General features: G+C 30.8%; 1 protein-coding gene across 1 annotated transcript; it reads right to left on the bottom strand.

Annotated features, from left to right (window-relative positions):
• Positions 1-12,070: 12,070 nt before the first annotated feature.
• Positions 12,071-26,001, bottom strand: LOC129227922 (alpha-tocopherol transfer protein-like). Its single transcript, XM_054862543.1, has 5 exons — positions 25,839-26,001; positions 20,726-20,968; positions 16,772-16,965; positions 13,829-13,939; positions 12,071-12,319 (listed from the first exon to the last, which is right to left on the bottom strand). Exons 1-5 carry the CDS (start codon positions 25,999-26,001, stop codon positions 12,071-12,073), a joined length of 960 nt encoding a protein of 319 aa, XP_054718518.1.
• Positions 26,002-26,388: the final 387 nt, after the last annotated feature.

Here is a 26,388-nt window from a genome sequence, read left to right as displayed (position 1 = left end):
TAACAAAAATAAAAGCATAGTAGGAGAACACGAAGAATATAATTTCACAATGACAGATTCCCGACTCTGGTCAAAAGATGTCCAGTGCTGTTCTCCAAAAAGACTTTTAAAAAAAACTATATCACTAATGAAGCTACGATGCTCCATAATTATAATGACTGACCAGTAGGGTGGTCCAAAATTTCAAAGGTGAAAATTTTTTGAGTCCTACCCTACCGTTTTGTTCCAATGTATTAAAAAATAAATCAGATAAAATCTAAAAACATTTCGATAATATTTAGAGGTAGCTCAACGCAGATAAAGTTTTCATCATTGCTGAATAGATCGCGTACGACACACGACCATGGACCTGACTAAGGTAAAAACAATTGCTATTTTTATTAACAAGAAAACAATTGCTTTATAAAATTGCTATTTTATATAGAGACTTAAAAATAGCCATTATGGATACACTTTAACTTTTGTAAATACAAGTAAATACATAAAATCTATTCCTTTAACAGTCGTGATCGAATAATTTTTCAACTTATTGTTGCTTATGTATGTATTCTTAATTGTTTTGGTTTCACCACTGTTGGAATGGCAGTTTGCACTTATTTTTGAAATGCATATGTCTCTTTACTTTAAAATAACTGAGCATGGCAAATTTTTTAATCAGGTCAAAATCAGAGGTTTATCTTCTCAGTTCAACCATAAGTGAGCTGACAGGTAGTAAACTACCTTCAATTTGTATGGCATTGAGTATGTTTCTTCATAACCATATTGAATTAAAGAAAACCGTAAGAGAATCTTCAATAAATACATCAGAAGAAATAAAATTTTGGCAGAAAGCCAGAATACCCGTACAAAGACCCCAAAACTGTCAACCCAAGTTAGAAAAACTTTATTAACAATGGAAGTTATTAAAAAAAAAAAAAAAAGAAGAAGTACAATGACACAAAAAAAATAAAGGTGAGCTTTGCAGGACTGGGGGCCTAACTGACAAAGTTTCTGCAATGTGCTTTGACACAACGAGTGTCAACACCGGGGAAAGCAAGGGCACCCGTGTTTTACTAGAGCAAAAACTAAAGAAGAGGTTACTATATTTTCCATGCCGACATCACATTATGGAATTAATTATTGGTGTGGTGTTTTAATAAATATTTGGGTTTTTCTTCCGCACCAGACGTACCTCTTTTTAAACGATTCCAGGCCTACTGGGAATTCATGGACAAAGACAAATACATCATAGACATCAACAATAAGAACATTTTAGCACAAGTGACAGATGTAAAGGATGATACAATAGTATTTGCTGAAAGATTACTACATGACACGCAAGCAAGGATTGCAAAAAATATGCATATTTGTTGTACCTGTGTATTTAAAGGCTTGGATGACTGCTTCTATGCCTCAAAATGCACCGTATAACGATTTTAATGAAATCCTTATTGAAGTATAAAAAGATTGATGAAGACATAAGCAAAACTGCAATGCAGAAATTTGCCAATCACCTGTGGTATTTGTCAGAAGAGCTCGTGGCATTAGCCCTTTTTGCCAATAAAGTGCCACACTGCATTAAAAGACAGATGGTGAAGGCGATGAATGAAGTAAACAGGAAAAATAATGTGGTGAAGTGTCCTAAGATTTTGCTAAAACATTTTATGGATATGAAATTTGAAGAACTTGTGACAAAGGGGTCAATTTCATTTTTTTCAAAGCATGGGTTTACCTGATACCTTCATTCCCGTAGATCCAGAAATCTGGGAGCTTCAGGAGGATTTTAAGAAAGCAGAAAGGATTATTCAAGGAATTTCAGTGGTTAATGATAATGCTGAAAGGGGTATAGCCCTTATAAAAGAGGTTAATGGAAAAATGACACGCAATGAAGAACAATTCCAATTCTTGTTGCAAGTTGTCTCAGAATATTGAGGAGCTTATCCCGGATATAAAAAGCAGAGTTTGTAATATGTAGTAAGGAAAGCCATATACATAATTGTTGAAATATTATTATTATGTAACTATTTTTAACTTACAAAATGCTGGCAATTTTAATTAAATAAATTATATACTTTTCCTAGCGCCAATTTTATTTCTATCTGCATTTATGGCATAAAATGGTAAAACGCAGAACTTTGAGGCTATTGAGCTACCTCTAAATGTTAAAATTATGAGCTCAAACTTCACAATAATTATTTTTTACTCAGATGGAACCAAATGAGGGGGTAGGACCAATAAAAAATCAGGAATTTTTTGAAAAGGGCCTTTTTTGGACCACCCTACTGACCAGATTTCCAAAACTTAAAGAAATGCGAAAAATAATCTCTGTTTTTGATTAACTCAACTTTTCTTGACTTTTTTTCTTAAACAAACGAATTTCAACACTTTTGAAATCTAGTGCCATCTTAGCATTTTCTTAAAATCTTCATAAACCATATCGTTGTTAAAGCCTAGTAAGCATAAGGCAAATTTTTGTAAATGGTTTTCGCTTAGCTCAGGAGCTATAGGATTGAAACTTTTGAATTGTTTGGCAAAGGAATGCAAGAATTATAGTTGGGGCAAACCTAACCTGGCAGCATCATAATTCTGTGATTAGGATCTGCGTAGGATTCAGAGTGCTGCCAGGTTAGGTTTGCCTCAACTATAGTCTTAAATGAAGGATAATAAGGAATGAAAATAACCATCAACAAAGTCATTAATATCTAAGCTGTAGAACTGCATAATGGTCAATCATGATTTGGAGTCACAGAAGCAGGGTGATACAGAAATGCATGAAAGAAAACGATGCTGCTGGTACATAATAAAGGCCAAAATGAGTGAATTTTATGACCAAAGAGTAAAAGTTGGCAATGGGGTTGTTTCCTTCAGTGAAAAGTACTACTTTTAGTCACTGAAATTGCTAGAATGAGTAAAAAAAAATAACATGGACCCAGAAAATACTTTCATTTTCCCCAGCATTTTTGTTTTTTAAATTAATTTTTTAAAACGTCCGATTTTTCAAACAAGGCGTTGTCTTTATGACGTCACAAATGATGCAATTTGGCGCATCTTTCTACTACGTTTCCACGTTATGATAATCAAGCAGCGAATTAAAATTGCGCTCTACGCTTTCTATCAACCATATCGTTGCCAATACAGGTGAGTAAAGATGCGAATTAAATATTTTTCTCCGTGAATAGCAACACTGAATGGCATTTCATCATTTGTGATGTCACATGACAGAAACGTAAACAATGAAAGCGCACCAATTTAAGTAATTTTTTAAAAATATTCAACTTGAGCAAATTATTTAAAAAATGGTTAGATCCTATATTTTTAAGCATGCTCTTTCAGAAAAAAATACTTTTAAAATTTTGGCAACGACCCCATTATACCATATCTAAAACAATAGAAAATTGTAATTAAATTAATTAAAATTTTTCGCTTTAACGCAGAAAATGCCAAAACTTTTGTAGATTTCTTTTTAGCGCTGGAGAGTGAACCTTGTGATACGGTGATTATAAATGTTGGTAAGCAACTAATTAAGGAACAATTTATAACAAAGTTATAGAATAGGTGTTTCCCAAGATACCAACAATGAGTAAAATAACCAACTTAATTTAACATGAGATCTCATAGCTTTTAGCCGTGAACTGTCTGTACTACAAAGCTTGCATTTTAGTACATCTTATCAGTTAGATGGGATGCATAAAATAAATATTATTATTTAATAAACAGGAAATTTATTAAAAATTTAGCATTTGAAAAGATCTGTTGCTTAATGCTTGGGGAATGTCCTGAACAGTAGCATAGTTTACAGATTAGGAAGATAATAATAAAATTAGATTTGATTTTACTGTAGCTTGAAATTTTATGAGTTTTTTTATTCGACATGATACACCAAACAATACTGAAACTGTAAAGTTGAAAGAGAGCAGGTAAATGTAAAAAGGTAAATCAATCACTAAGTTCTACATTAAAAAAAAGAGAGTAGTAAATTAATACTTTCAGTAAGAGAAATTTGAATGCAATTTTTAAAAAAAACTGAAAATTAATTTAAAAAGAGAAAAATAACATTTTGCTACAAGAAGATATTGCATTACTTTTTCTAATGTTTAAAATGAAGCTGTGGTCATTAAAACCAAAAATTCATTTTTGCCTTAAATAATAGATGGCACAGAAATGATAAAGAAAAGAATTTTAAAGACTACTTGGCACAATTTGAGTTCAATTTTTAGCTCAATTTTAATGCAAGGATTTAATCTTTTTTACAATATATTTTCATTTTTGATAAAATGTTCATAACTTAGAACATAAATGTAGCATACTGAATTTGCATAAATAAATTTATCATTGTTTGTACTACTATGATTACATATACATAAATTACTATATTTCTCAAATAGTTGTATAGTATTAATATTTTTGAACAAAAGGAAACAAAAAATAATTTAAAGGAACAGAGCTTTTAAGATTTAAAGAAAAAAGGAAATTAAAATGATCATTACACTGTTTTCAGGAGTTGGAGAAAAAAAATTAAATAATAAATGGAAAACATTAATTAGTTGGTTAACTAGCTATTCATAGAAGAAAGTTCTTGGATAAGGATAAAACCACAAAAACTTTATGATATAAGAAACAAATAAAAAAAAAAAGATTAGCTACAAAAGAAAAGCAAAATCATGTGAGACAAAAATCAGAGTTCAAAAAATTCAAACAACATGTAAAAAAATTAAAATTTTATATTTAATGCAAAATCAATGAAATATGAGAGCAACAAAAACATTTATATACATGAGAATTTTTACAAAATAATCAGTTTCATTTTTCAAGATAAGCAACCATGTTAAATCCAAGTATGTGGTATTAATTTGTAGTATTAATTGTGCCTCCGCAACTTTCGTGGTGAGAAGGTTTTTTATTCGAAGTCTTAGAAACTGTTCATAATATAAACTTCAGAATTTACTTTTTTGACACTAAACTACAATATTTAATTGGAAGGTTGATATGATACCAAGATACAGTTCCAACACAGTTTTATATTTAACTAAGTACTTAAATTTAATTCTTTATTACATGAAGATCTTCAGGAGTTGATTCCTAATACTACTTTTATAGAAATATGGTTTCTTCTTTGAATTGCAACATAAAATTATTTCATTAAACTGAAAACAAAAACTTTAAAATTTCACAAAAATGTAAAGAACTAACATCAAGATACAACATTACCCAGCACAAAATTTGAACCACTGTTTGAAAATCTCCATTTTACATCAAACTAGTTTTGCTTGGTTAATAAGTGTACATGTGCTATTATGTATAGTGATTAACACAGACAAATATTCATTAAACTATTCTAAATATGTAAGGTTCAACAATGTTTAAAATTAAATTATATTTAATGCTAACAATTATATTATTGCCTAACTAGATATGTATGCCTTTTTTTCCCAACATGCAATCTTATATAGCATCAGATTAAATATCTACTTCTTACTTACCATTTTTCAAGTTTTATTCAAGTTAGGGTGAAAAAAAAAAGGTTTTCAACAGCAACATTAAAGTTGTTTCAAAGGTTTGAAAAAGTTTTCATGAACATTGAAAAAGGTTTTAGGTTCCGGCCAATTAGGCCTTATTTTTGAAGTTGTAGATATTTTACACGACGCCCCCTCAGTTTGTTCCATTATACAAATGAATGATCCATGCAAAATTTTAAGTCAATCCATGAATATTAACAAGTGCCCCTAGGGCCCCCTTTTTTGAGTTTTGAAGAAAAAATTGCGGATTTTCTCATTTTTATGTAAAAATATTCCTAGGTTTCATATTTAAAGTAATTTTGAACCTCAATAGATGTTGCTATTTCCAGACCAACCATTCATTCTGTAAAATGTTACATATTACATAGGGTACATGTACACCAATGGCCTTGGGACAGGCATACCGCTATTCGCGCTCGTTTCAAACCAAGCGGCAGGGGAACATTTCTTTCCACCAAGATGGACACATGGGATCCTAAAGGTCATTAATGAATGGCCTAGGCCAGTAATGAATGATTCTTGACAACAACAAATTGCCTCCTCCAGGCTTTGGGGGGTGTTGATTTAGAAAATTTTCTGTGTATGTAATAGGTGTGGCAAATAGGGTCACTACGTTTCCATGCTATAAATATAAGTAATGACAATTATATTTTAATTCGCTGTTCTTTAGTTATATACTTAGATGTTTATGCATTCTTATAATTTAAATTTTGAAAAATCTTCGACCTTACCATAAAAGTAAACTCTATTTTCCATATCTAAAATATAAATTTAAAAAAATTCCAGATCGGAATAATGTAAAAATTTATACTTTAAACTGTCTTCTATTTCAGAACATAATCCTTTATTATCATCAAACTCCTCTAGAAATTAACCAGATTTAGAAACCGAAATGGGTATCTATCCTAACCTGTTGAACCTTTTTTCTATATCTGGTCTACCACAACGCAAAAAAGCTTGACAACTATTGAGATCTGCTCGCATTTCATCAATGTTAGACAAATGCCATATTAGGGACAAAGATGCTGCTCATTTATTAACAGCCTATGTAGATGCAGTAAATTTAAATCCAAATGACCTTATGATCAATCATACATCCCTTAAGAGAGCAAGAGAAAATCTTCAAGAGGTAAAATCAGATTTCATGAATTTAAATTTAGATTTTTTAGTTATTCCCTGGGATACAAAGTTACATCCAGATGTAACTGGGAAAAAAAGGGCAATAGGCTTACCATGATAGCTTCCAATGTTGAACAGCTACTCAGAATTTCTGAGATATTTCTTCAGTTGAATATGATATCTTAGATGATTGCTCTTTATTGCTAACTGTTCAAGCTGTAGTGTTTCATACAGCGGCTTACAATACCGGCCGTATAAATTGTGCATGTAATTTTTTAGAGCAAAAGCTGAACGGTGATATATTGCATTTGTATTGCTATCATCATGCACTTGAAATCGTACTGCAGAGTGTCTTTAAAGAAGTTCTTGCCTTTCTTAGTTCTAGACTCGATATTCCATTATTTAAGGGCTTCAAAATTCAAATATTACACATACCACTTAAATTCTAAAAGAAGAATTTGATGACATATTATTGTTCATAGAAAGTGGAATTAAGAAATATTACAGAGAATTCTCACAACGTGTAATAATATTTCTTGATGAAGACCTCTCTCCTACAGGGATATGTTTTCGGCAACCTGGAGCTTATCAGTGAGCTAGATGGGTGGCAAAAGGAATTTATTGTTTGAATATTTATATATATAGGAAACAATTTAAATTGATCTTACATGAAGAGATTGCCCGTAAATGCTGTTTTACAGTTAAATGTTGTATGAAGATATAGTTTTTGCAGCAACCCATTCTAGGCCTTTTAAATTAATATAAAGTCTAGTGTCTAAAAAACCTGCAGCGTACAAAATGATGACAAACATGCAGCAGAAGCAGTGATTGAAAAATTCATAAATCACTTATAGTACTTAGGGGATGAACTAGTAGCTTTGTCCGTATTGGATGAAGGAATTAACTTTGAAGATAGGAAAAAGAGTACTTCAAAAAAAAAAAAAATGCTTGTTGAATAGGAAGACGTGTCTGATGACTGTATAAAAATTTTCAAATAACAGTAGATGATTTGGAATACTTTCTTAGTAAAGATCTTCCTCTTTATAGAACCCTCTTTTAAGATTAGAATTACTCTACACTTTTCCAGATATAGCACTAGCAAATAGCATGAATAGATTGATAGTGACTTAATTTTCCCAATTTATTTCCTACAACAACATTAATATGATTTGGAATTCTAAACAATAGTTTACAATTGAATCGGTAGGTTTAAGAAGGGGATAAGTCCAAAAATGAAATATCTGAGAAAGCAAACTAATTTGTATAAGTATTGGAGTTTTCATTCAATGATCCTTAAATTTTTGCTATGTCTGTCGATTAGGGGCTTTTTTTTAATCACTCACAAGTAAAGGACATTTTTTGGTCTCCATTCCCTTCTTAAACATGACGATTCAATTGAGCTACAACTTATATATCACTTTCTTCTATAAGCTATTCCTAAGTACATAGAACATATCTAAGAGTACCTAATTAAAGTTACACAAACACACTCAAGCACAGGTGAGCAATGAATAGATCAATCCATTTTTAGTCAAAATTAAAAGTTATCTGGAACTAAACATGTTTTGCTCAAGAAATAGTTTTAACTTCAAACATTTCAAGGTATTCTGATGATTGAAATAAATGCTATAAATATTTTCACAAAAAGAACTATGATTATTATACCAGAAGACTTATAATTAATTCTTTGGCACACTTTTTTAGAATATATTTTCTTTTTTTATTCATTATCTTTTAAAGACAAAAGCAATGCTTTTTCCTGAGTTTTTTCTAGTTACTAAAGTTTACAGAAATAGAATATTCTGAAATTGTGAAATAAAGGTTTTTATGAAAATAGTTACGTAAATGCATTTGTACATAGAATTCAAGCTGGCAGACATAAATATTCTTAAATAGTAGGACTAAAACCTACAAGTGTTCTGTTCACGAAATGAAATTCAATTATCTGAAAAAAGGATTAGTGTCAATGCAATTTCTTTAGGTAGACATTTTTTGTTTAAACATACAGTAAAACCTAAAGGCAACAATATCTCATACAATATTAATGCCTCTCATAACAATATCTTCCAGTACTCACGAATTATGTACAAAGTAATGCAAATCATCTTTCAATTAAATAATATTCTGTACAGTTTCAAACACCTCCCTGAAATGAAACTTTTCTTTAGAAGGATTGCTTTGCTATTTCCCTTTTCTTCTGACGTGATAGTTTAATTTCAAGGGGGTGGGGGGGGATTTAATATGTCTCTCTCTTTTTTACACAGAAATTGCTCCAACTATTGTCTTAAAAGTCTGATTTTTTTTAAAGGATCCATTCCATAAAGTCTCTAGTAAAATTTTCAATCTATAAAGTCTCTAAGGACCACCTCTTTTCCAGCCCTTCATTGGTAAATAATATTTAACACAGGTAAAAATAAATAAGCCAACAAACGTAGTTAATTTCTTTAAAAGCTTCTCAGACACATGACTTTAATAGCATGTCTTCTTACATTTTGTTTTTCATTTTTCAACATTAACACTTTGAACCATTTAAAAGTATTATCATTGTTCTTTCTCATCTCCCCTGTTACGGGTTAGACTAAAAAACGAACTTAAAACATTTAATTAAAACACAAACATTTACGTGTGGAAGAAGTTACACAAGACGATACTAGTTCAAATGTCAAGCGAGCAATCAGCACTGAACGAAAATATGAAATTGAATTGCAATGTACCTATCTTAATATATAAAAATCTTCTGTGGAGACGTTTGTCACCATAAGGCTTTTAAGCGGCTGGACCGATTTTGATCAAATTTTTTGTGTGTAATTAAGTTGCGGCAAGCATGGTTTTGAAGCGCGATGGATTGAATCGGAAACGTTTTTGCTAATTAATTAATTAATTTAAACATAGGATGGTTATATCTCCCAAATGATTAATATTTATTTTAAACCTATTGTTGAGCGAGAATTGAAATAAATATTTAAACTGTTGCCAAAGGACAATACGAAAACCAGCTCTGCTTTTTGTAATGAAATTTCCTACTGTGGCATGTCAATTGAGAATAGATAATACGTAAAGAGAGAGAGAGAGCAGCCTTTATTTCTTGAAAGCAACGATTTTAGGTCCGTGATATAATATTTTAAAGTTAAGTACCGGAAGAAATCGGGTTTCTTTCACTAACCAAATGATCAGAAAGTACCGTACTTAGCAACATTTGTTTTTCAGCTCAAATCCATCTGAGTTTTGGCACTAATGTCAAGAATACTTACAGGATTATCAAACTAATAAGTACATTATTAAAGGAAAAGATAGTGGAATTTAAAGACGAAGCAAACTTTATTTTCCTCCAGATAAATTACAACAGGGTAGTTCTGTACCCAAAATATCAGTGCAGCGGAACATTTTTATCTTTGGCGGAAAGAACAAATTAAGCAATATATGAAGATTATTTAAGTACGCAAGGAAATATAGTGAGACAAATGCTCAACGAGAGAGCAAGATTTAAAAGTTTTTGTTCAAAAGAGCGGATTGCTCATTGGTTGGAGTGTGCTTCGCTCACCGATCTGCTGGATCAGAGTAACGTGGTGGCTTGGCGCCTTTGGCTATAAACAATAGAGTTTCGGGATTATTTGTTTGCATTTTAAAGCTACTGTTAATGTAATTTATTGTATTTTTTGCTTATTTGGCGAAACATTTTAAATTGCAAAGAATTGTTGTTCGTTTTTAAAGAGTATTTAGTCATTTTAGTTGAAGAATTGTTTTATTTTACATCGGGAGGGGGGGGGGGGGGAGATAAGTGATTTTCGCTTATTCAGAAAACTGTTTTTTGCTGTTGTTATCATTTTTTTAAACGATATCCTTTCAATTGCTTCATCCTTTTTCATATAGGGGATGTTGCAGCGGGATTTGCCGTTTATTTTAGATGGGAAGTTGGTTTTTACATTTAATGTCTGAGAACAATTTTTATCCTTTGAGTATGGCGGAAGGAACAAATCATACTATCTATGAGGATCTTTCAAGTACGCGAGAAAAAATTGTTAATAAAACAACTGCTCAGTGGGCATTACATAATTCAAGTTGTAATAAATACATGCATTCTGACACCAAACAGCTTAAAACATTTTCTTTTTACTCATTTTTTTTTTCAACAAAAAAGTTCAAGCACTTGATAGTGTACTGAAATTTTTTTACTTTTCAATTTACAAAGTTTGAACAGAACAACGTCTGTCGGGTCCTCTAGTTGATACATAAAGTTAATTGTTAGATTAAATTGTTTTATAAAACAATTCAAAATATTAGTTGCAATTATTTTAATTGTGAGAAATGATTAATGTATAATAATCCAATTAAATTAATTGCAAAGTGCAATTAATAGTTTAATTGCAATTGAAATTAAAATTAATTGAAAAAATAATTGATTATGGCCCAACACTGCTTTAAATAAACAGCATGCTTAGGTGGAATAATATTTCATCAACTTCATATTTAGAATGAAAAAAAATTATGAAAGATGCTAAGTGGTTATTTAATTTACACTAACAAAGCAATGTTTATTCTAGTAGTTAGGGGAACTTCCGTTCTCAGTGATGCTAAAGGGAAAGTCAATTCACCAAACCAATATTTATTACCCAATAACGAAAGCAATACTTAACCACTGTGATTTCCTTCCAAAAATTTTCGTGTTACACCTGGGAATTTGCATTAACCCTGAAATTCGTTACTGGTGAAAAACCTATGTTCAGCCATTTTGCATAAGTCAAATCGTGTTGTTGTGCGAGTTCACTGTAGGAGAAAATATGACGCTTGAGTCCAGATCAAGTCTCAAGCTCTAAATGTGAACTTTTTAAAATAAATGAATTAAAGTTGGATATTATTAAGTTTTAAATAAATCATTTTTTGATATGATACATCCCTCTATTGCAAGGACGGGTTGCAATAGAGCTGCTGATTTTGGAAGCAATCACTATCAAAATATGACCATGGGGGTTCTAAGAGCAATATACACAAGTATAAACAGGGGCTTAGGGTGCTCTTTCCTGGAAGTTTTTCAGAACTGTAGTTCACAAATTAATTTTAGATCATTTTTGGTTGAAGTAAGAGAAGAGATGATCACGACTTTTATGACCCAGTCCTGGATCCACACTTGCTCCCTAATGGGGCAGTTTTTTGGGTCCCCTAAGAATTGTAGTATTGAGGTTTTACTGTAGTAACTTAAAGTTTGATTAATAAAAATCAAAATACATATCACATCTAAAATATTTCCGCATAATTTAGTAACTGCACATTAAATGTCAAAAACATGATCAACACTAAACTACCTATGAATCAATTTCAAAAACTGTAACAATATTTCTCTTAACATAAACACAACACTAGTGTAATAAAAATATCTATGTACAACGTTTGACCCAGGCTAAGTTTATGTTATAAAAAATAAAACAATATTTACATGTATTAATCTATATAATACAAAGTCACCGTATGCACACTCTTCTATAAGGGGAAAAAGTGTCTAAACTAACAGCTTTTTTCACGCCCTTTTCGGCAATCTGCGATATGTACCCATACATTTGGCTTTGGAGGAAAGTCTCTTCATTGGATGCTAGTCGATCGATGAATTCTGAATTGTCGAAAGCTCCCAAAAGGCCTCCATATTCTGATGGGAGAATTTCAGGTGGGATATGTGAATGAAGACTGGACATGTTGCTTCCATGGGCATAAATCTAGGCATAAAATAAAATTCAAAAATTACAATGAAGTGTAAACCAACAGGATTAACTCTGCTTTCATTGATAGATTCACTTAAATAGCTTTATGATTAACTGAAAAGGTAAATCTAATTATTGAAAATACTTATTGCATGGTTTTGCCAAGTTTGTCACAATGTCACTTACATTGTCAATAAAATATATTTTTGAACTATATAAATTGACTTGACTTCAACTTCATCTCATTTTATGTACCATAAATTTTTCCTGGACAGATGAGGTTTATTAGTTTTTGAAATTTGATAATACATAAACAATTATTGGTTTTATGCTACCACAACACTGTCGGGAACACTTAATCGAATATCCTCGGTTTCAACAAATATTATTCAATAAAACGGGGTAGTAAAACCTGTTAAGTTGACCACCTTTGTAAGTTGACCACCTGTCTAAGTTGACCGCTTTTGTCAGGAACGGAATTAGTCCTATCTTATATAATGAAGGAAAACCTCCGTAACTTGACCACCTCTCTATCTTGACCATCTGTCTATGTTGACCACTAATGAACACCAGCATAGGTTTGGAGTATTATAAAAAACCCTTTGTAAGTTGACCACTTGGCAAAAGCATCAGATTTTACTAAAATTTTAATCAGTTATGCATCAAATAAGCAATCAGACATTTTTGAAAAAACCAATGAATATTTATGTTTCTATTTAAAAACATTGGTCTTATATCGCCACAAGTCCTAGAAAATGCGCCAAACTTCATTAAGGAGGTTTTTTGTTGAAAGGTAGATTACCATTGTTACAAATGTACAAGAAAAAATCTAAAGAATAATTTAAATCACTTTTGACTTATTATGATTTTTTAGGAATTGTTAATGTCAAGTAAGTAGTTTTTCATAAGCAATGAGACATTTTTTTTTTCTTCGATCGATTTACAGGCATTTTAAACTTGTATGATAATTTACACGTCACTCTGGTAAATAATCTCTAAAAATATTTAAAAACATTTCTATTTATTGTTTTAAAGTAATGTTAAACAATGAAAGTGAATTTAAAGTATTCCAATTAGGTAAAAAATGACATGGGGCAAGAAATGACAAAAAAAAAAATAAAAAAATCGTTACTACCCTCTATAAGTTGACCACCAAAGTACTGCACCGCAAGTGGTCAACTTACACAGGTTTCACTGTATTTGATTAAGCGGGGAAATTTTATTTACCTTTGCAAATTGACAGCATTTATTTTTAAACGTAATAATAATAAATCAATAGCTACATAAAGGAAATAATTAATGGTATTGCTATAAAGTTTTTGAAATATGCTAAATAAACAACAAAATAGCATGAAAAATATAAGACAATAGATTACAAGAAGCTGATTTTTAACACACACACAAAAAAAAAAAAAAAAAAAAAAATTAAACAATTTTTCTCAATACTAATCCTTTACAGCTACCACAAAAAAAGCCCAACTGGTTGTTGAGACATAAATAAATAACAGCAATGAATTTTTTTACCCTTTTCTTGATTTTGTCACTGACAAGAGGTTTGACCACAGTTAAGATGATATCAAAGAGCGCAGGTTCATTTACAATATGGACGGCTTTAAACCGAGCAGGGAAAGCATCCTGCAAGAGGAGAAATTAACATGATGTATCAGTAAGAAATATCATAACAACACCAGAGAGTAAAAGAAGCTTTCTTACGGAATTTAAAGCAAAATTTAACATGGCAGTACTATACTAAGATGCATTAACTAAAAACATTTCCCATAACATAAAATAAATTGTTGTTAAAATGATACAAGCATTTATATACACACATATATGCAAATATACTTAAAACGGTAAGGGTAAAGTACTCTTAGTGGAAACAAAGGCAACTCAGGTTCAAAAGAACACTTCATTTCATATTTTAAGCTTTCAATTAATTTACATTCAGAAGAGGGACTTTTTAAAATATTATAAGCAAGAACTTTTTTTCAACTTTTCACCATCAAAAATTTGCATATATATATATATATATATATATGTATATATATATATATATATAAAATTAAGCAAACAGAATTTCAAATACTAAACAAATTATAAATAATAAATGATGATAAAAAGGAAAAATGCAAACAGCTATTAAGTAGGAATAGATAAAGAGTGAATCCAGAGCTCATCAGCCGTGTCCCGTGGAAGGCTAATTATGGGAACTTGTTTTCCTAATTAGTCGAGGCGAAACCCCCTGCTTTTAGTTTTCGGTTTGAGCTCTAGTTTATTGTTTTTTGCTTAGCAAGTGGTGCGTTTGCCCACTGTTACTCTATATTACATGTACTGGAGCTTAAACATTCTCTTCTAGTTCATAGTTAAAATTTTGGTCTTTTGACCATAATTAATGAATCCTCCACGGCTGATGAGCTCTGGATTCACTCTTTATCTATTCCTACTTAATAGCTGTTTGCATTTTTCCTTTTTATCATCATTTATTATTTATAATTTGTTTAGTGTTTGAAATTCTGTTTGCTTAATTTTATATTTACTTGGCTTTTTAGTTTTGCTGCGTTGCGCATCTATGGGCTCTTGGTGTGGTCTTTTCAATATTTTTCACTTTTATTATATATATATATATATATATATATATATATATATATATATATATGTATATATATATATATATGTATATATATATATATATATATATATATGTATATATATATATATATATATATATATATATATATATATATATATATATATATATATATGGAATCTCAAAACGGCTTTTTTGCAAAACTACAGGAATTTCTTACATTTTACACATATAATCTCTCTCTCTCTGTTGAAGAACTGCAATCTGAATTTCAAATGGCTAAAGTAACACATCTAATTTCTAAATAATCACTGTAATATAACTTTAAATTTGAAAATTAACTAAATAGAAAAATATTAAAACAGCTTTCCCATACGACAGGATTATTAAACAAGATTCATTCATTTTTGAAACTATATATAACTAAAAGCATTGCACATATGACGATGAGGAATATATGAAAATAAGCACAAATTCACCATGATTTGTAGTTGTGGTGGTAAAACGAGTGCAGTATTTTTAAAATGTGGACAAAATAAGAAAAGCCTCTTTTTTTGCATATTACATGTGATTTTACATACAAAGTATTAATGTGGTTTTTTTTTTGTTTTTTTTTTAATATTTAAATTTGTGTTGAGTCAAACTTTTGTGAAGGCTTGTATGAATATACATAAATTTTCATTAAAAAGTGAACTAAGCAACAAAATTTTGGTTTAAAATAGCAAATAAAATTCTATTTTTCTCACTTTGTCTTAATTGCTGCTGTTTATTAGAGTTTTTAAAAGGTTTCATCACTATAAGAAAGAAATTTTCTAAACACTTTTACTCCCCTCCCCCCATATATTGAAATATTTTTTTGTTTTTTAAACTTATAATAAAATATTTTAGTGGTATATAAATGTAATGTGATAGTGGTTACATTTAGGCAGTGTGAGTTGAATTAAACACAGCGGTAGATTGATCAGTGCAGTAAGAAGTTATGGAAAAATAACTTCTAAATAACTAAAAAGAATTAACGCCAAATAGGACTGGGTGATGCATTGCAAATAACCGGTGTACATCTCACGTCATTAAACTGTTTTAGATTTTTTCTCAAAACCGATGCATTGATACTGCAACAACTATACATCTAAGCACCGATGTACAGACATCAGTCCACGATCATTTCTGTTTTCATCCCTAATTTTTTCACACCAATGTTAAATTAGTAAAGTTTCAAGCTAATCTGGCTCTGCAACGAAGGAATGAAGCATTAGTTATAGGAAATGTTTCAAACAAATGTTGTGGTATCACAAGTGACCAAGACTTTCATTTCTCACAAAATTTGCAGGAAATGCTAACTTTTTTTAAGCTCTTAACGGAAAATATGTGGATGAACAAAGTGTATCATCACCTATCAAAAAAAAAAAAAAAAAAAAAAAGCTGAGTTAAATGTGCAAAGTAGTAACAAAAATTGCTCGCACTTATTTTGGTGCTACGAGGAGCCCCTTTTTAAATGCAAAAAGTTGTATGTTGCGAACTTGTGAATGGAATGCATGACTTTGCTTCCATAAGCTCATATCTTCTTGCACTGAAAAAATAGGCTCATAGAATCTCAAAACACATATCTGCAATATTTATCTCTATCTTGCACTTTTAACATATTTTTAAAAAAAATTTTGCTGGTGCTAGAATCTGTTCGCATGCAAGTATCTGGTAAAATATATATTTTCATATCTTGAATATACTTTGTAAAATGTAAACAAGAAAGTTTAAATAAAGCTTCAAAAAAAAAAAGTGATACATTGCAACATTGCGATGTAAGTTTAACAATGCATCACAATGTAGAAATTCCTACTTCGCCCAGCTCTGGTCTCAAATAATCATTTTAAACTCTTTACCTGAACTAGTGATACAATTTTGAGGGCATGACTAGGAGAAAAATGTCGCACATGATGGAAACCCAGGCCTTTCATATCCAATAGAGCAACAATTCCATTTATTTGAGTAAGAGGGTCATCAATTTGCTTTTCCAAACAAATGACATTGGCACGAAAAACATCATCTGCAGTACACAAAGAGGGATCCCAAACGCCTAAAAGAAGAGAGAATCATTTTAAGATACAGGCTGAGAGTGTAATAATACCTACGAAAAGTCTGAAAATACATAAAGATTCAAATTTTTCTAAGAGAAAAGTGCATGAAATCTTATTTTGCACCAAAAAAGAAAGTCTTAAAATAACTACAATCGGGAATAGTTAACACAAAATTGTGTAACATGAAAAAAATCCCTTTACATGAACTGGTCTTCTTCTGGTCACTTCTGGTCTTGTGATTTATCAATCACTTAAAAAGTTATCGGATAAGAGGAAATCTGGTTCCTGACAAATAAATATCAGGGTCCTATTGTATGTGTTTGTGTGTGTGTGTAGTTGTGTATGTATGCGCGTGTGTGTAGGACATGGATGCAGCCTGGAGACGGCTTTCGCTATAGGAGCAGCAGCGTGAGGAGCCTGCCTGTCCACGGTGATGGTGCAGAGGGTGGCGGTGGGAAAAATCAAAGGACTTCAATAAGCAATCGTGATTGCTCAAAAAAAAAAAAAAAAAAAAAAAAAAAACAGACAAAAGTCTAAATATTTCCAGCCCTAAAGTAATGTCTATAGTGAAACTCAAAGCGTAAAATGTTTCCTAATTGTTAAAAACTTAAGGATCATTATTTTCAAAAGGAAAATGGTTAAACAAAAGTTATTTAAAAAAATCACACACACAGAAGTGCAGAAAATTGCAGCTACCTAACCTTACTTTTTATATGTATCATATTTTGACAACTTTTCAGATAACTACCTGCTTGAACTTTCATTCAATTCAGTCATTTTGGTTTTAAAATATTGGTAGGGAAATATGAGGAAAAGTGAAATGATAAAATATTTTCTGCTTGCAGAGCTACTTATCTAGCAACATTTTTACTATGTTCTTAAACAACAGTTGATTGCAGTCAAAAAAAAAAAAAAAAAATTGATCTAAAGGTCAAGGTTTATAATTATACACATTTTAAAAATTTGATACCCATATTGTAATATTTTGTGATTTATTAAATATAATTTTTGTTATAGTAAAATGATAAAGCTTTTGAATTTAACATTTTAAATATTAATTGGGATTAACAGTTGGGTTCAGTGCAATGCTCATTTAGTTTTTACATTAGGCATGTTTTCATTTTTAATGTTTAATATAATTAGTGAAGTGAATGTGGAGCAAATAGAAATAATTCATTTTGTCTACTTATTCATTCATGTATAAATCACTTACAAATTCATTTATTAATTCAGTCATTTACATCACTTTATTTATTCATTCATTTATTTATAAATTCACTCACTTATTTTATTCTCATATCTTTATTTAGTCATGCATTGTTTCATTATTTATAGATTTAATTTGATAAAACATATTTTAAATTACCAAATAGAATATATTTCATTAGAAAATATTTTATTTTTCGCTTTGCTCCATGTATTTTTAAAGTGAAATTTTTTTTCACTTTTTTTGCACGTTCAAATTTATTGCCAAAACTGAATATATATATATATATATATATATATATATATATATATTTCAATGCAATTTGCATGGCAAAATACATTTTCTTTCTTTATGTACTGTAATTCCCAGTACAAATTTATAATTTGTGCATTTTGAAAAAGGTAAGTGATCTTAACTTTGCCTCACATTCATTCCTGTATTTCTTCTTATATTCATTAGAACAGTGTTTCTTAAATTGTGCTCTTTGAAAGTCGAAACAGTAGGGTTTCATGAAGATCACTGAAGGGTTTTGAGAACTTACATCAGTTCTTTTAATTCTACAAGAGTGAAGCTTTTAACCAGTATATCAGAACAGAAAATATCAAAATGAATTGTGGATTAAAAACCCATTTATTGTCAAAGTATGATTTATGACAGTCCAAGAATATGAAACTTTTATTAAAACAACATTTTTATTCATAACTGCAATATAAATTCAAATTATTGTGGTTATTGAAGTTTTGGTGAAGTTTAAAAGCTGAATATTCTCAATTAAAACGAAAAGCAACATTGGCAATTTTACCATTTGCAACTTCAGCATTGGTGAAATGAGATTTTCAACTTATGCTTCTACAAAAAATATATAGCAAATTACATTTGATGCTGAATCTGAATAGAGAATTCAACTTTCACACATAAAGCATAATTCTCATTTTAACAGTTAAAACCTTTAAAGTTTTATTTGAACGAGTTGTTCAAAGTGTTTTAGTTAATTTTCAAACTTACTTTTGCAGATAACATATATTATTTGAAATAATTCTCATTTTAGTTAAAAGTAAATTATTTTTTATATGTTACATTCAGGCGACACTATTGAAAAAAATACCAAGGGCTCCACAAAAATGTGAACATTATTAAAGGTTTCCCCTTATCAAAGAAAATAAGACACACAGAATTAGAAGCTCCCAGGTATTCAATTCAACTGCAGTCATAAAAAAGAAAAGATTCAGAGAAAACTGAATTAACTGCAGGCCTTCTGCAGCCGGTTTATACCCGTTTTCAAAATGAAAAATTACGGTTTCTTTGCACATTTTAAAAATATGCATTTTCAGATTTTCAGAGATTTGATAAAGCTTTTTTTAGATTTTATAGCAAAATTGATAACAAATTTTAAGGTGAATATCGCTTCCACCAAAAAAAAAAAAAAAACATTTTTGCAATGAGGTCATTATTTTTTTTTAATTTTAACTTTTGAAATTAGCCTTATGTTACTACCATTCCATAACACGACAAATTATCAAGTTGCGGTTGGTCAAGTCAAATGAGCTATTTACAATCTCCGACTATCAGTTAGTTTTGTTTCAATTTCACCAGTTTCAATTATAAACATCATTTTGGAGGAAAAGATAAGAAAAAGAATTTGTTCAAGCAATATTTGCATAATTAAATGCTGCACAAATTATAAATTGTGCAGCATTTAACTGTTTTAAGAACACAGATATATTTTTACATGTTAAGCTTTCCTGAGAGAAGGAATTTTCAGAAAAATAGCAAAAATGAACTCTTGTAAAGGGAAGGTTGTTATTTCATCTACCTAAAAACGTCTATATCGATTTTTCACCTATTCATTTTGAAATACCTAATACTACTGTATTAAAAGATAACCTAGACAATTTGGCCTTCCATTGTCACCCTGACAAGCAGTTGGCACTTCAGACAAAGACTGAAATATAAACATCACTGCTAAAAAAGCAAATTGTTTCCCTCATAGTAAACCAAGTCTTAGATTTTAATGAGAAATTTCTCCTCAATTCAATTCCATATAAGTGATAATTGTACTTTTCTTACACAGAAAATATAATTAAAAATATTTTTAAAAAATACATATTCAATAATTGAAATGAAATCACAAGTTTAATTAAAAAGCATTCAAAAGTTAGAGATCAAAAGTTAAAATAGCTCTTTCAAAACATTAACTCTGCCACTGAATTATGGCACTGGTTTAAGTGCATCCAAAAACAAAGCTGCAACTCATATAACAACGATTGACCTTGCATATTACATTAAGGTTTGAAACATTTTGGACTAAATTTTTGTTTCGATTTCATTCGTTGGATATTTATATTACAGCACATAAGATAAAATCTCAGGTCATCAGAATTTACCAAATTCCGTAAACATTAAAAATGCTCCAATATTGGAAAAGTAATATTTTCATAAATGTAATGTTATAAAAATTGAAAGAAAAAAAAGGGCAAGGGTAGATAAAAAGGGAGGAATGCAAGAGAGATTTGAAACTTACAACATCAGTATTCACTTAAAAAATACACTACCTCCCCTGAAAACAAATATTGCACGGCCTTCAAGATCCCTGTATGGCAAAAAACCTTGGAGGTTTAACTGGTGGACATTTCTCAGAGCAGATGGAATAAAATCCTTGTACATGTTTGCATTTTTTGCACGAAGCATGTAGTAGTTCTGCAAAAGACTAAAGGACCTGTTGTAATCAAATTTGCGAGCACGCAGAAACCTTAACAAGAATGCATCGTCTGTACGGGATACCAAGTCAGGATCATCTGGAAAGGAATCAATTTCAGAAATACTTATATTTTAAAAATATTACAAAATAGTGCCTTAAAACACATTTATTAAACTAATACAGCAATAACAAAAGGTTTTAGACAAGTATGGATGGTGTTTAAAAAAAAAGAGTTTATTTCAAACAAAACTTATAAAATATTATCCTCAAAAATAGTTGATTTATATTTTCGAGACATTAAACTTACAATTCAACTTTAAGTTCAACTTACAGTCAGAAAAGGATATAACTACACTATGACATTACCAAAAGAAATAATTTTGCAGAATGAAGTAGAGCACAATTTTGAAAATTTCTCAAATTTTAATTGTCAAATTATACTTTTGGTCAAATTTTCAAAAGCTGGTAGGGACCTTTTAACAGTACACAAATTTCTAATATTTGAGGGGGGGGGATTTCGAGTTTTATTTAATACATTTCAGCTGTTCCATATTAAATGGAGCACCAACTATATGTTTGAAGGCAGTTAGTTCACTTGTATTTGTGACCACATGAAAAACAAATAAATAAATAAAGCAAAACTTTAAAAGTAACCAGACTTGTGAATGTTTTATTATAAATTTCTGAAGACAATAAGAACAAACACAAGTAAATGTTTCTTCATGCTTTTGTGTGCTTCAATAATATTAACTTTCAATAAGCTTTTTAAAATCTGTAAATACTATTTTTTACTTCAAATTTGGCTGCTCCTTAAAATTTGCTGCCCTGAGCAAGAACTAAGTCTGCCTGTACAATAATTCACTTAAGCTTAAAAATTATGTTTGACATTGTCTTTGGAATGAGTCTACTCAAAATTCAAGTCATTACTTTGCAAGGAATACCTGTAAAATGATTATATATCTGAAGAACAATGTACAGAAATAAAATGCAGCAACTAGTAGAAAGTTAGAAATAATTTGTAGGACAAGTAACAGTAGTTGAATGTTTCTAGAACAGCATTAAAACATAATTAAAATATTTTTAGGAATGAAAATTGGAAAAATTTGGCATTTCTTCTTGAAGTGGATGAACAATGATATCTATGTAAACTTGTGACGTTGACTGAACTGAGAACTTTATAAACAGAAAGTTTTTTTTTTAATTTACTTTGAACAAAACATAATACACCAGCAAAGCAGGGGTGCCCACCCCCTCTAAGAGAAGGGAGCATCCCCTTAAATATCGCAAAGACTCCTCCCCCTCCAAAAAAAAGAGAAAAATAACCCTTCAAATCTCCCTCTCCTAAAAACTTCCAAGGCGCAATCTGCACCACAACCCCCCCCCCTCCCTCCCTAAATGGGCACCCGTGCAGCAAACATGGGCGGATTTATGGGGGGGCAGAGGGGGGCAATGCCCCCCCAGTTCTGGGAGAACTTTATGTAGTAACAACACATTTTCAATTTTTTTTTTTTAAATCATTATTTTTTTTCCTTTGACTAGTTCAGAAGGGCATGGGTGGATTTATAGAAGGGGGGCATAGGGGGCAATGCCCCCCAGTTTTGGGAGAACTTAAAATAGTAACAACACATCTTTCAAAATCTTAAAACAAAAAAATCATTATTTTCTTCTTTTTTGAATAGTTCAATGAAAATGAAGAGAATAGGAGGGAGAAAAGAAAAAAAAAACATTAAATACAAATAGTAAAGCTTTCACTGGGGTGCTGAAAATATGCCTATATTCACTATTTTGAACTGAAAACCATTTGGGCAAGTATATAAATGAAAATGTAGGCTAAATGAGCTTTGCATTCAGCTGCAACACTTATAATAATTGATGATTATTTTTAAATTAGAACCTAAAACAAAGGGAACCCCCCTCCCCATTTGCGCTAATAGAATGATCTACTTGTTATGATTTGTTTTCTTTATTTTCAGAATGTTTGTTTTCAATTTGCGTGATTTCAAAAATTAGATATTTTGTGTTGTTACAGACGAAAGATTTTGAAGAATCTTCTGGAATTCACACGTTCTTATTGGTAAAATTGTAAAAATATTTTAACCGTAAAAACTGACGAATGTTCGTAAAAATTACAAAAATCTGCAGGTAAGAGTGAATTACATATAGGGCCGGATTTGCCTATAAGATAAACAAGCTATAGCTTCGGGCTACTGCTTTGAAGTGGGTCCGTAACTCGCAAAAAAACTGCATGATTTGTTCCTTGAAAAATGGTAAGTGCTTGGAAAAAACTAATTTTATTTTCAAGTGCTTGAAAACCTTGAATATTTGGAAACGTGTGGCTACAAACCTCAAATTTTAAAATTTCTAACAAATGCTAGGGGGATGAATGCCAAAATATGTCAAATTCAGCTCCTTGCTACATCCTGCATCAAAAGGGTAAAAATCATGGTTCTTTCGTTTGTAACATATTACTTGAAATAAATTTTTGTGACTCACATGTTTCATATCTTGCTATTTATTTAATCCCAAATGCAGTATTTTGGAAATTCTTCTGTGTTGATTGCTTTTATCTTGCTTCTACTGCATATTGTTAATCTGTTTAGCCCAGAAAAAATGATACACTACTTCTATTTCTTTTCGTTTTCTGCACTGCTTATAATTTAAAAAAAGGTTGTTGTAATGAGAGAATTCTTTTGTTTATTTTTTCTTTTAAACTTAAAGTTTGAATAATACTGTACAACTGTATAATCTAGTACTCGATTTCAGAGACTGGAAAGTGCAAATGAGGTGCCTTAAATGATTAAATCTTCTAAAATTCTTGAAAAGAATTGGCGAAGTATAGCCTACTAGGGCTCTTGTGCCAAAACACCCAATCTAACCAACCAAACCTTGAAAATAATTAGACAAGTCTTTGAAACTCCTAAGCAAAGTGTGCTTCTATTTTATTTCTTATCAAGTGTATAAATTATGAATTGTTCTAATAAGTAGTATGTTACTCTCATGTTACATATTTTCTAAATCTGTACAGCATTTCTTTTAAAATATTAACTTACATCACAAAGCACATTTAAATCATGAAACTTTAAAAAAAAAAATTATTTGTCTATTTTTTCCCCGAGATTTTTGTCTGTCCAATTAACCCTTATAAGGCTTCAAAATGCAGAATTTTGTATCCATTTTACAAAATTTCCTCCGGGGGAGAAACCCCCGGACCCCCTAAAATTGAACGTATTCTATATTCCACTTAAAAGGGAGCCCTGCGTCGCTCTCTTGATACCAGTCACCTCTCTTAAGGTCAATTAAAAAAGGACAGCATGAAAAACACACACGAAAAAGGTAAAGCATGGCCTTATGCATCACCGGAGACAAAACTAAAACATGGAGGAGGGGGGCAAATTAAAATGCTGCTCACAAAAAGGAAAAAAAAAAAAAAAAATCCTGCCCCCCAAGAACTCAGTCCTAAATCCGCCTATGGCAGCAAAGTATATTGAACAATAATGGGCCATTCCCCGCAAAATGGTCATTTTGTCCTGCATGTGAAACTTTATATATGTCATTAAAAATAATGCTTTAAACTATTAATGAATAAATTTTTTCTGCTTAACAAATTACAAACTTATGTGTGATTTCATTAGCAAAAAAAATTACATCATTACCCTTTAAAATTATTAGCTTTTGATGAAATATATGAACCCTCACGTGCGGGACAAAAGGTTGTGGAATGACCCTAATGATTGTGTTATAGAATTTATCACTTATAAATTACTTTCCATTTCAGGATTTCAGTTTTAACAAATGAAGTGCAGAAGTTCTGCAGTCTGCAGAAAGGTAACTATGTATTACTGCCTTTATTATTTTAACCGAAACCAAATTATTACCAAATAAGAATTAAGATTAAAAAAATCTCGCCATACATGTCTATCCAAAGAAAGGAAGGAGGTCTGTTGTACACTTGGCATCAATTTTTCATTTGGGAAGAAAAGTTAATAGCCTAAATTCCACCTAACCCTTGAAAATTCACATAAAATTGAAAATAAATATAGGAGCTCCCATGCAAAATGCCTCTGTGATACATAAGTTAGGAAAAAATGAGACCATTATATTGTGCTTACAGGGGCCATGGTGGCCTGATCAGTAAGGTGATGGACTCGTAACTTCTGGTCTGGATCAAAAAACAGAGCTGTCCTTGGGTGGGAGGGGGGGGGGGGCTGTACCTCCAACCGCTAAAACCACAAAAAGTCGTAGGTATGTGGGACCCTGAACTGTGATGTGATATATTGCGCTTGCAGTTTCAACATAATTCAAGCTGAGTACTATGACAGCCTTTAGTCAATTTTTGTTTGAATTTTATCCTTTCACAAAAATTGTATGACCGCTATTGGTGTTTAATTCCCTTGGAGACCCCTAACCACAGCTTGATGGAACATTTAAACTCGATAAACCAATAAAATTGGTAGGTGTAGAGGTCACTAGGGTGTCCTGTTGCCATGTTGGAGTTTCTTTGCAAAACTGCAACCATTTTTCATTGGTGGCTATTATATCTTTGATATAAAAGTTTGCTAGTCAAATACAGATATCTTTCTCCACACTTTCTATAAATAAGCCAATACAAAGTTATTAATTAGACTGCTTTTTCTTAAGTTTACATAAATATTCTTCAACTGCAATATTTTATACAAATGTATTTTGCAAAGAAATGTACCTACTTATGAAGTTAGTATCAAGAAAGTGTATAAAGCAAACTTATAACAAAATTCTAGTCAGTGTTTAAGCCAGCTCATTATGTATCATATAGTAGTTAACTATGTATGAGACTTTGAAAGTGCACTCTCTCACTATGCTTCAAATTGAGAAAATCTAAAATTGTTTTAGCTTAGACTGGATACATTGCAATATCTTGCTAACCTCATGAGAAACAGGAACAAAAACTACAATGAACAATATCAAATACGACCAATCATCATACACACCAGAAATCATATCTCTGAGAGCTTGGATATCTCTGTCTCTCCAGGATGGTTTTTCCATCAATTCAGATTCAGCTTTCTGGAGAAGTTCTGGAGTTAGTGCTGAATTGTCATACACGTCACTGATAGGGGTCCCACCACCAACCGTCTGATTGAACACAGCCATTAGCTACAAATACATTGAAATACTTATCAAGAGGTATAGAATTTTACAGCTCAAAACTTTACATTAAATTACACCTTCAAGAACTGATATTAAATACATATTGTCGCCTCAGAGCAAAAGTAGGATATCTTAGTGTTATTTCTGGGATTAGACGTCTTAGTGTTGATCTGAGGCGCTGATATAGGTATAAAAATAAAACCTCATATTAAGATTAGTGGCGATTCCACCGTAACATGTGTGACATATGTAACACTACTTTATCATTTCAAAGTTCTTTTTCATTAGCTCGGCAGCAAAAAATCAAGCATTGGTTGATTTTATCTAATTTTACATCCTTATATAAAACAATTATACATGCACAATTTAATTATTCTTAGTTTTTTATAA

This window comes from Uloborus diversus, chromosome 8 (assembly GCF_026930045.1).
Source record: "Uloborus diversus isolate 005 chromosome 8, Udiv.v.3.1, whole genome shotgun sequence".
NCBI lineage: Eukaryota > Metazoa > Arthropoda > Arachnida > Araneae > Uloboridae > Uloborus > Uloborus diversus.
This window is presented reverse-complemented; position numbering and strand designations above follow the sequence as displayed.

Excerpts from the sequence above, each read along its gene's own strand:
- LOC129227922 (XM_054862543.1), bottom strand. The coding sequence starts at position 26,001 with ATGGCTGTGTTCAATCAGACGGTTGGTGGTGGGACCCCTATCAGTGAC. Across the intron at positions 20,969-25,838 it reads TCTCAGAGATATGATTTCTG|ATGATCCTGACTTGGTATCC; the intron begins GTGTGTATGATG and ends ATTCCTTTCCAG. Across the intron at positions 13,940-16,771 it reads AAATTGTATCACTAGTTCAG|GATGCTTTCCCTGCTCGGTT; the intron begins GTAAAGAGTTTA and ends CTCCTCTTGCAG.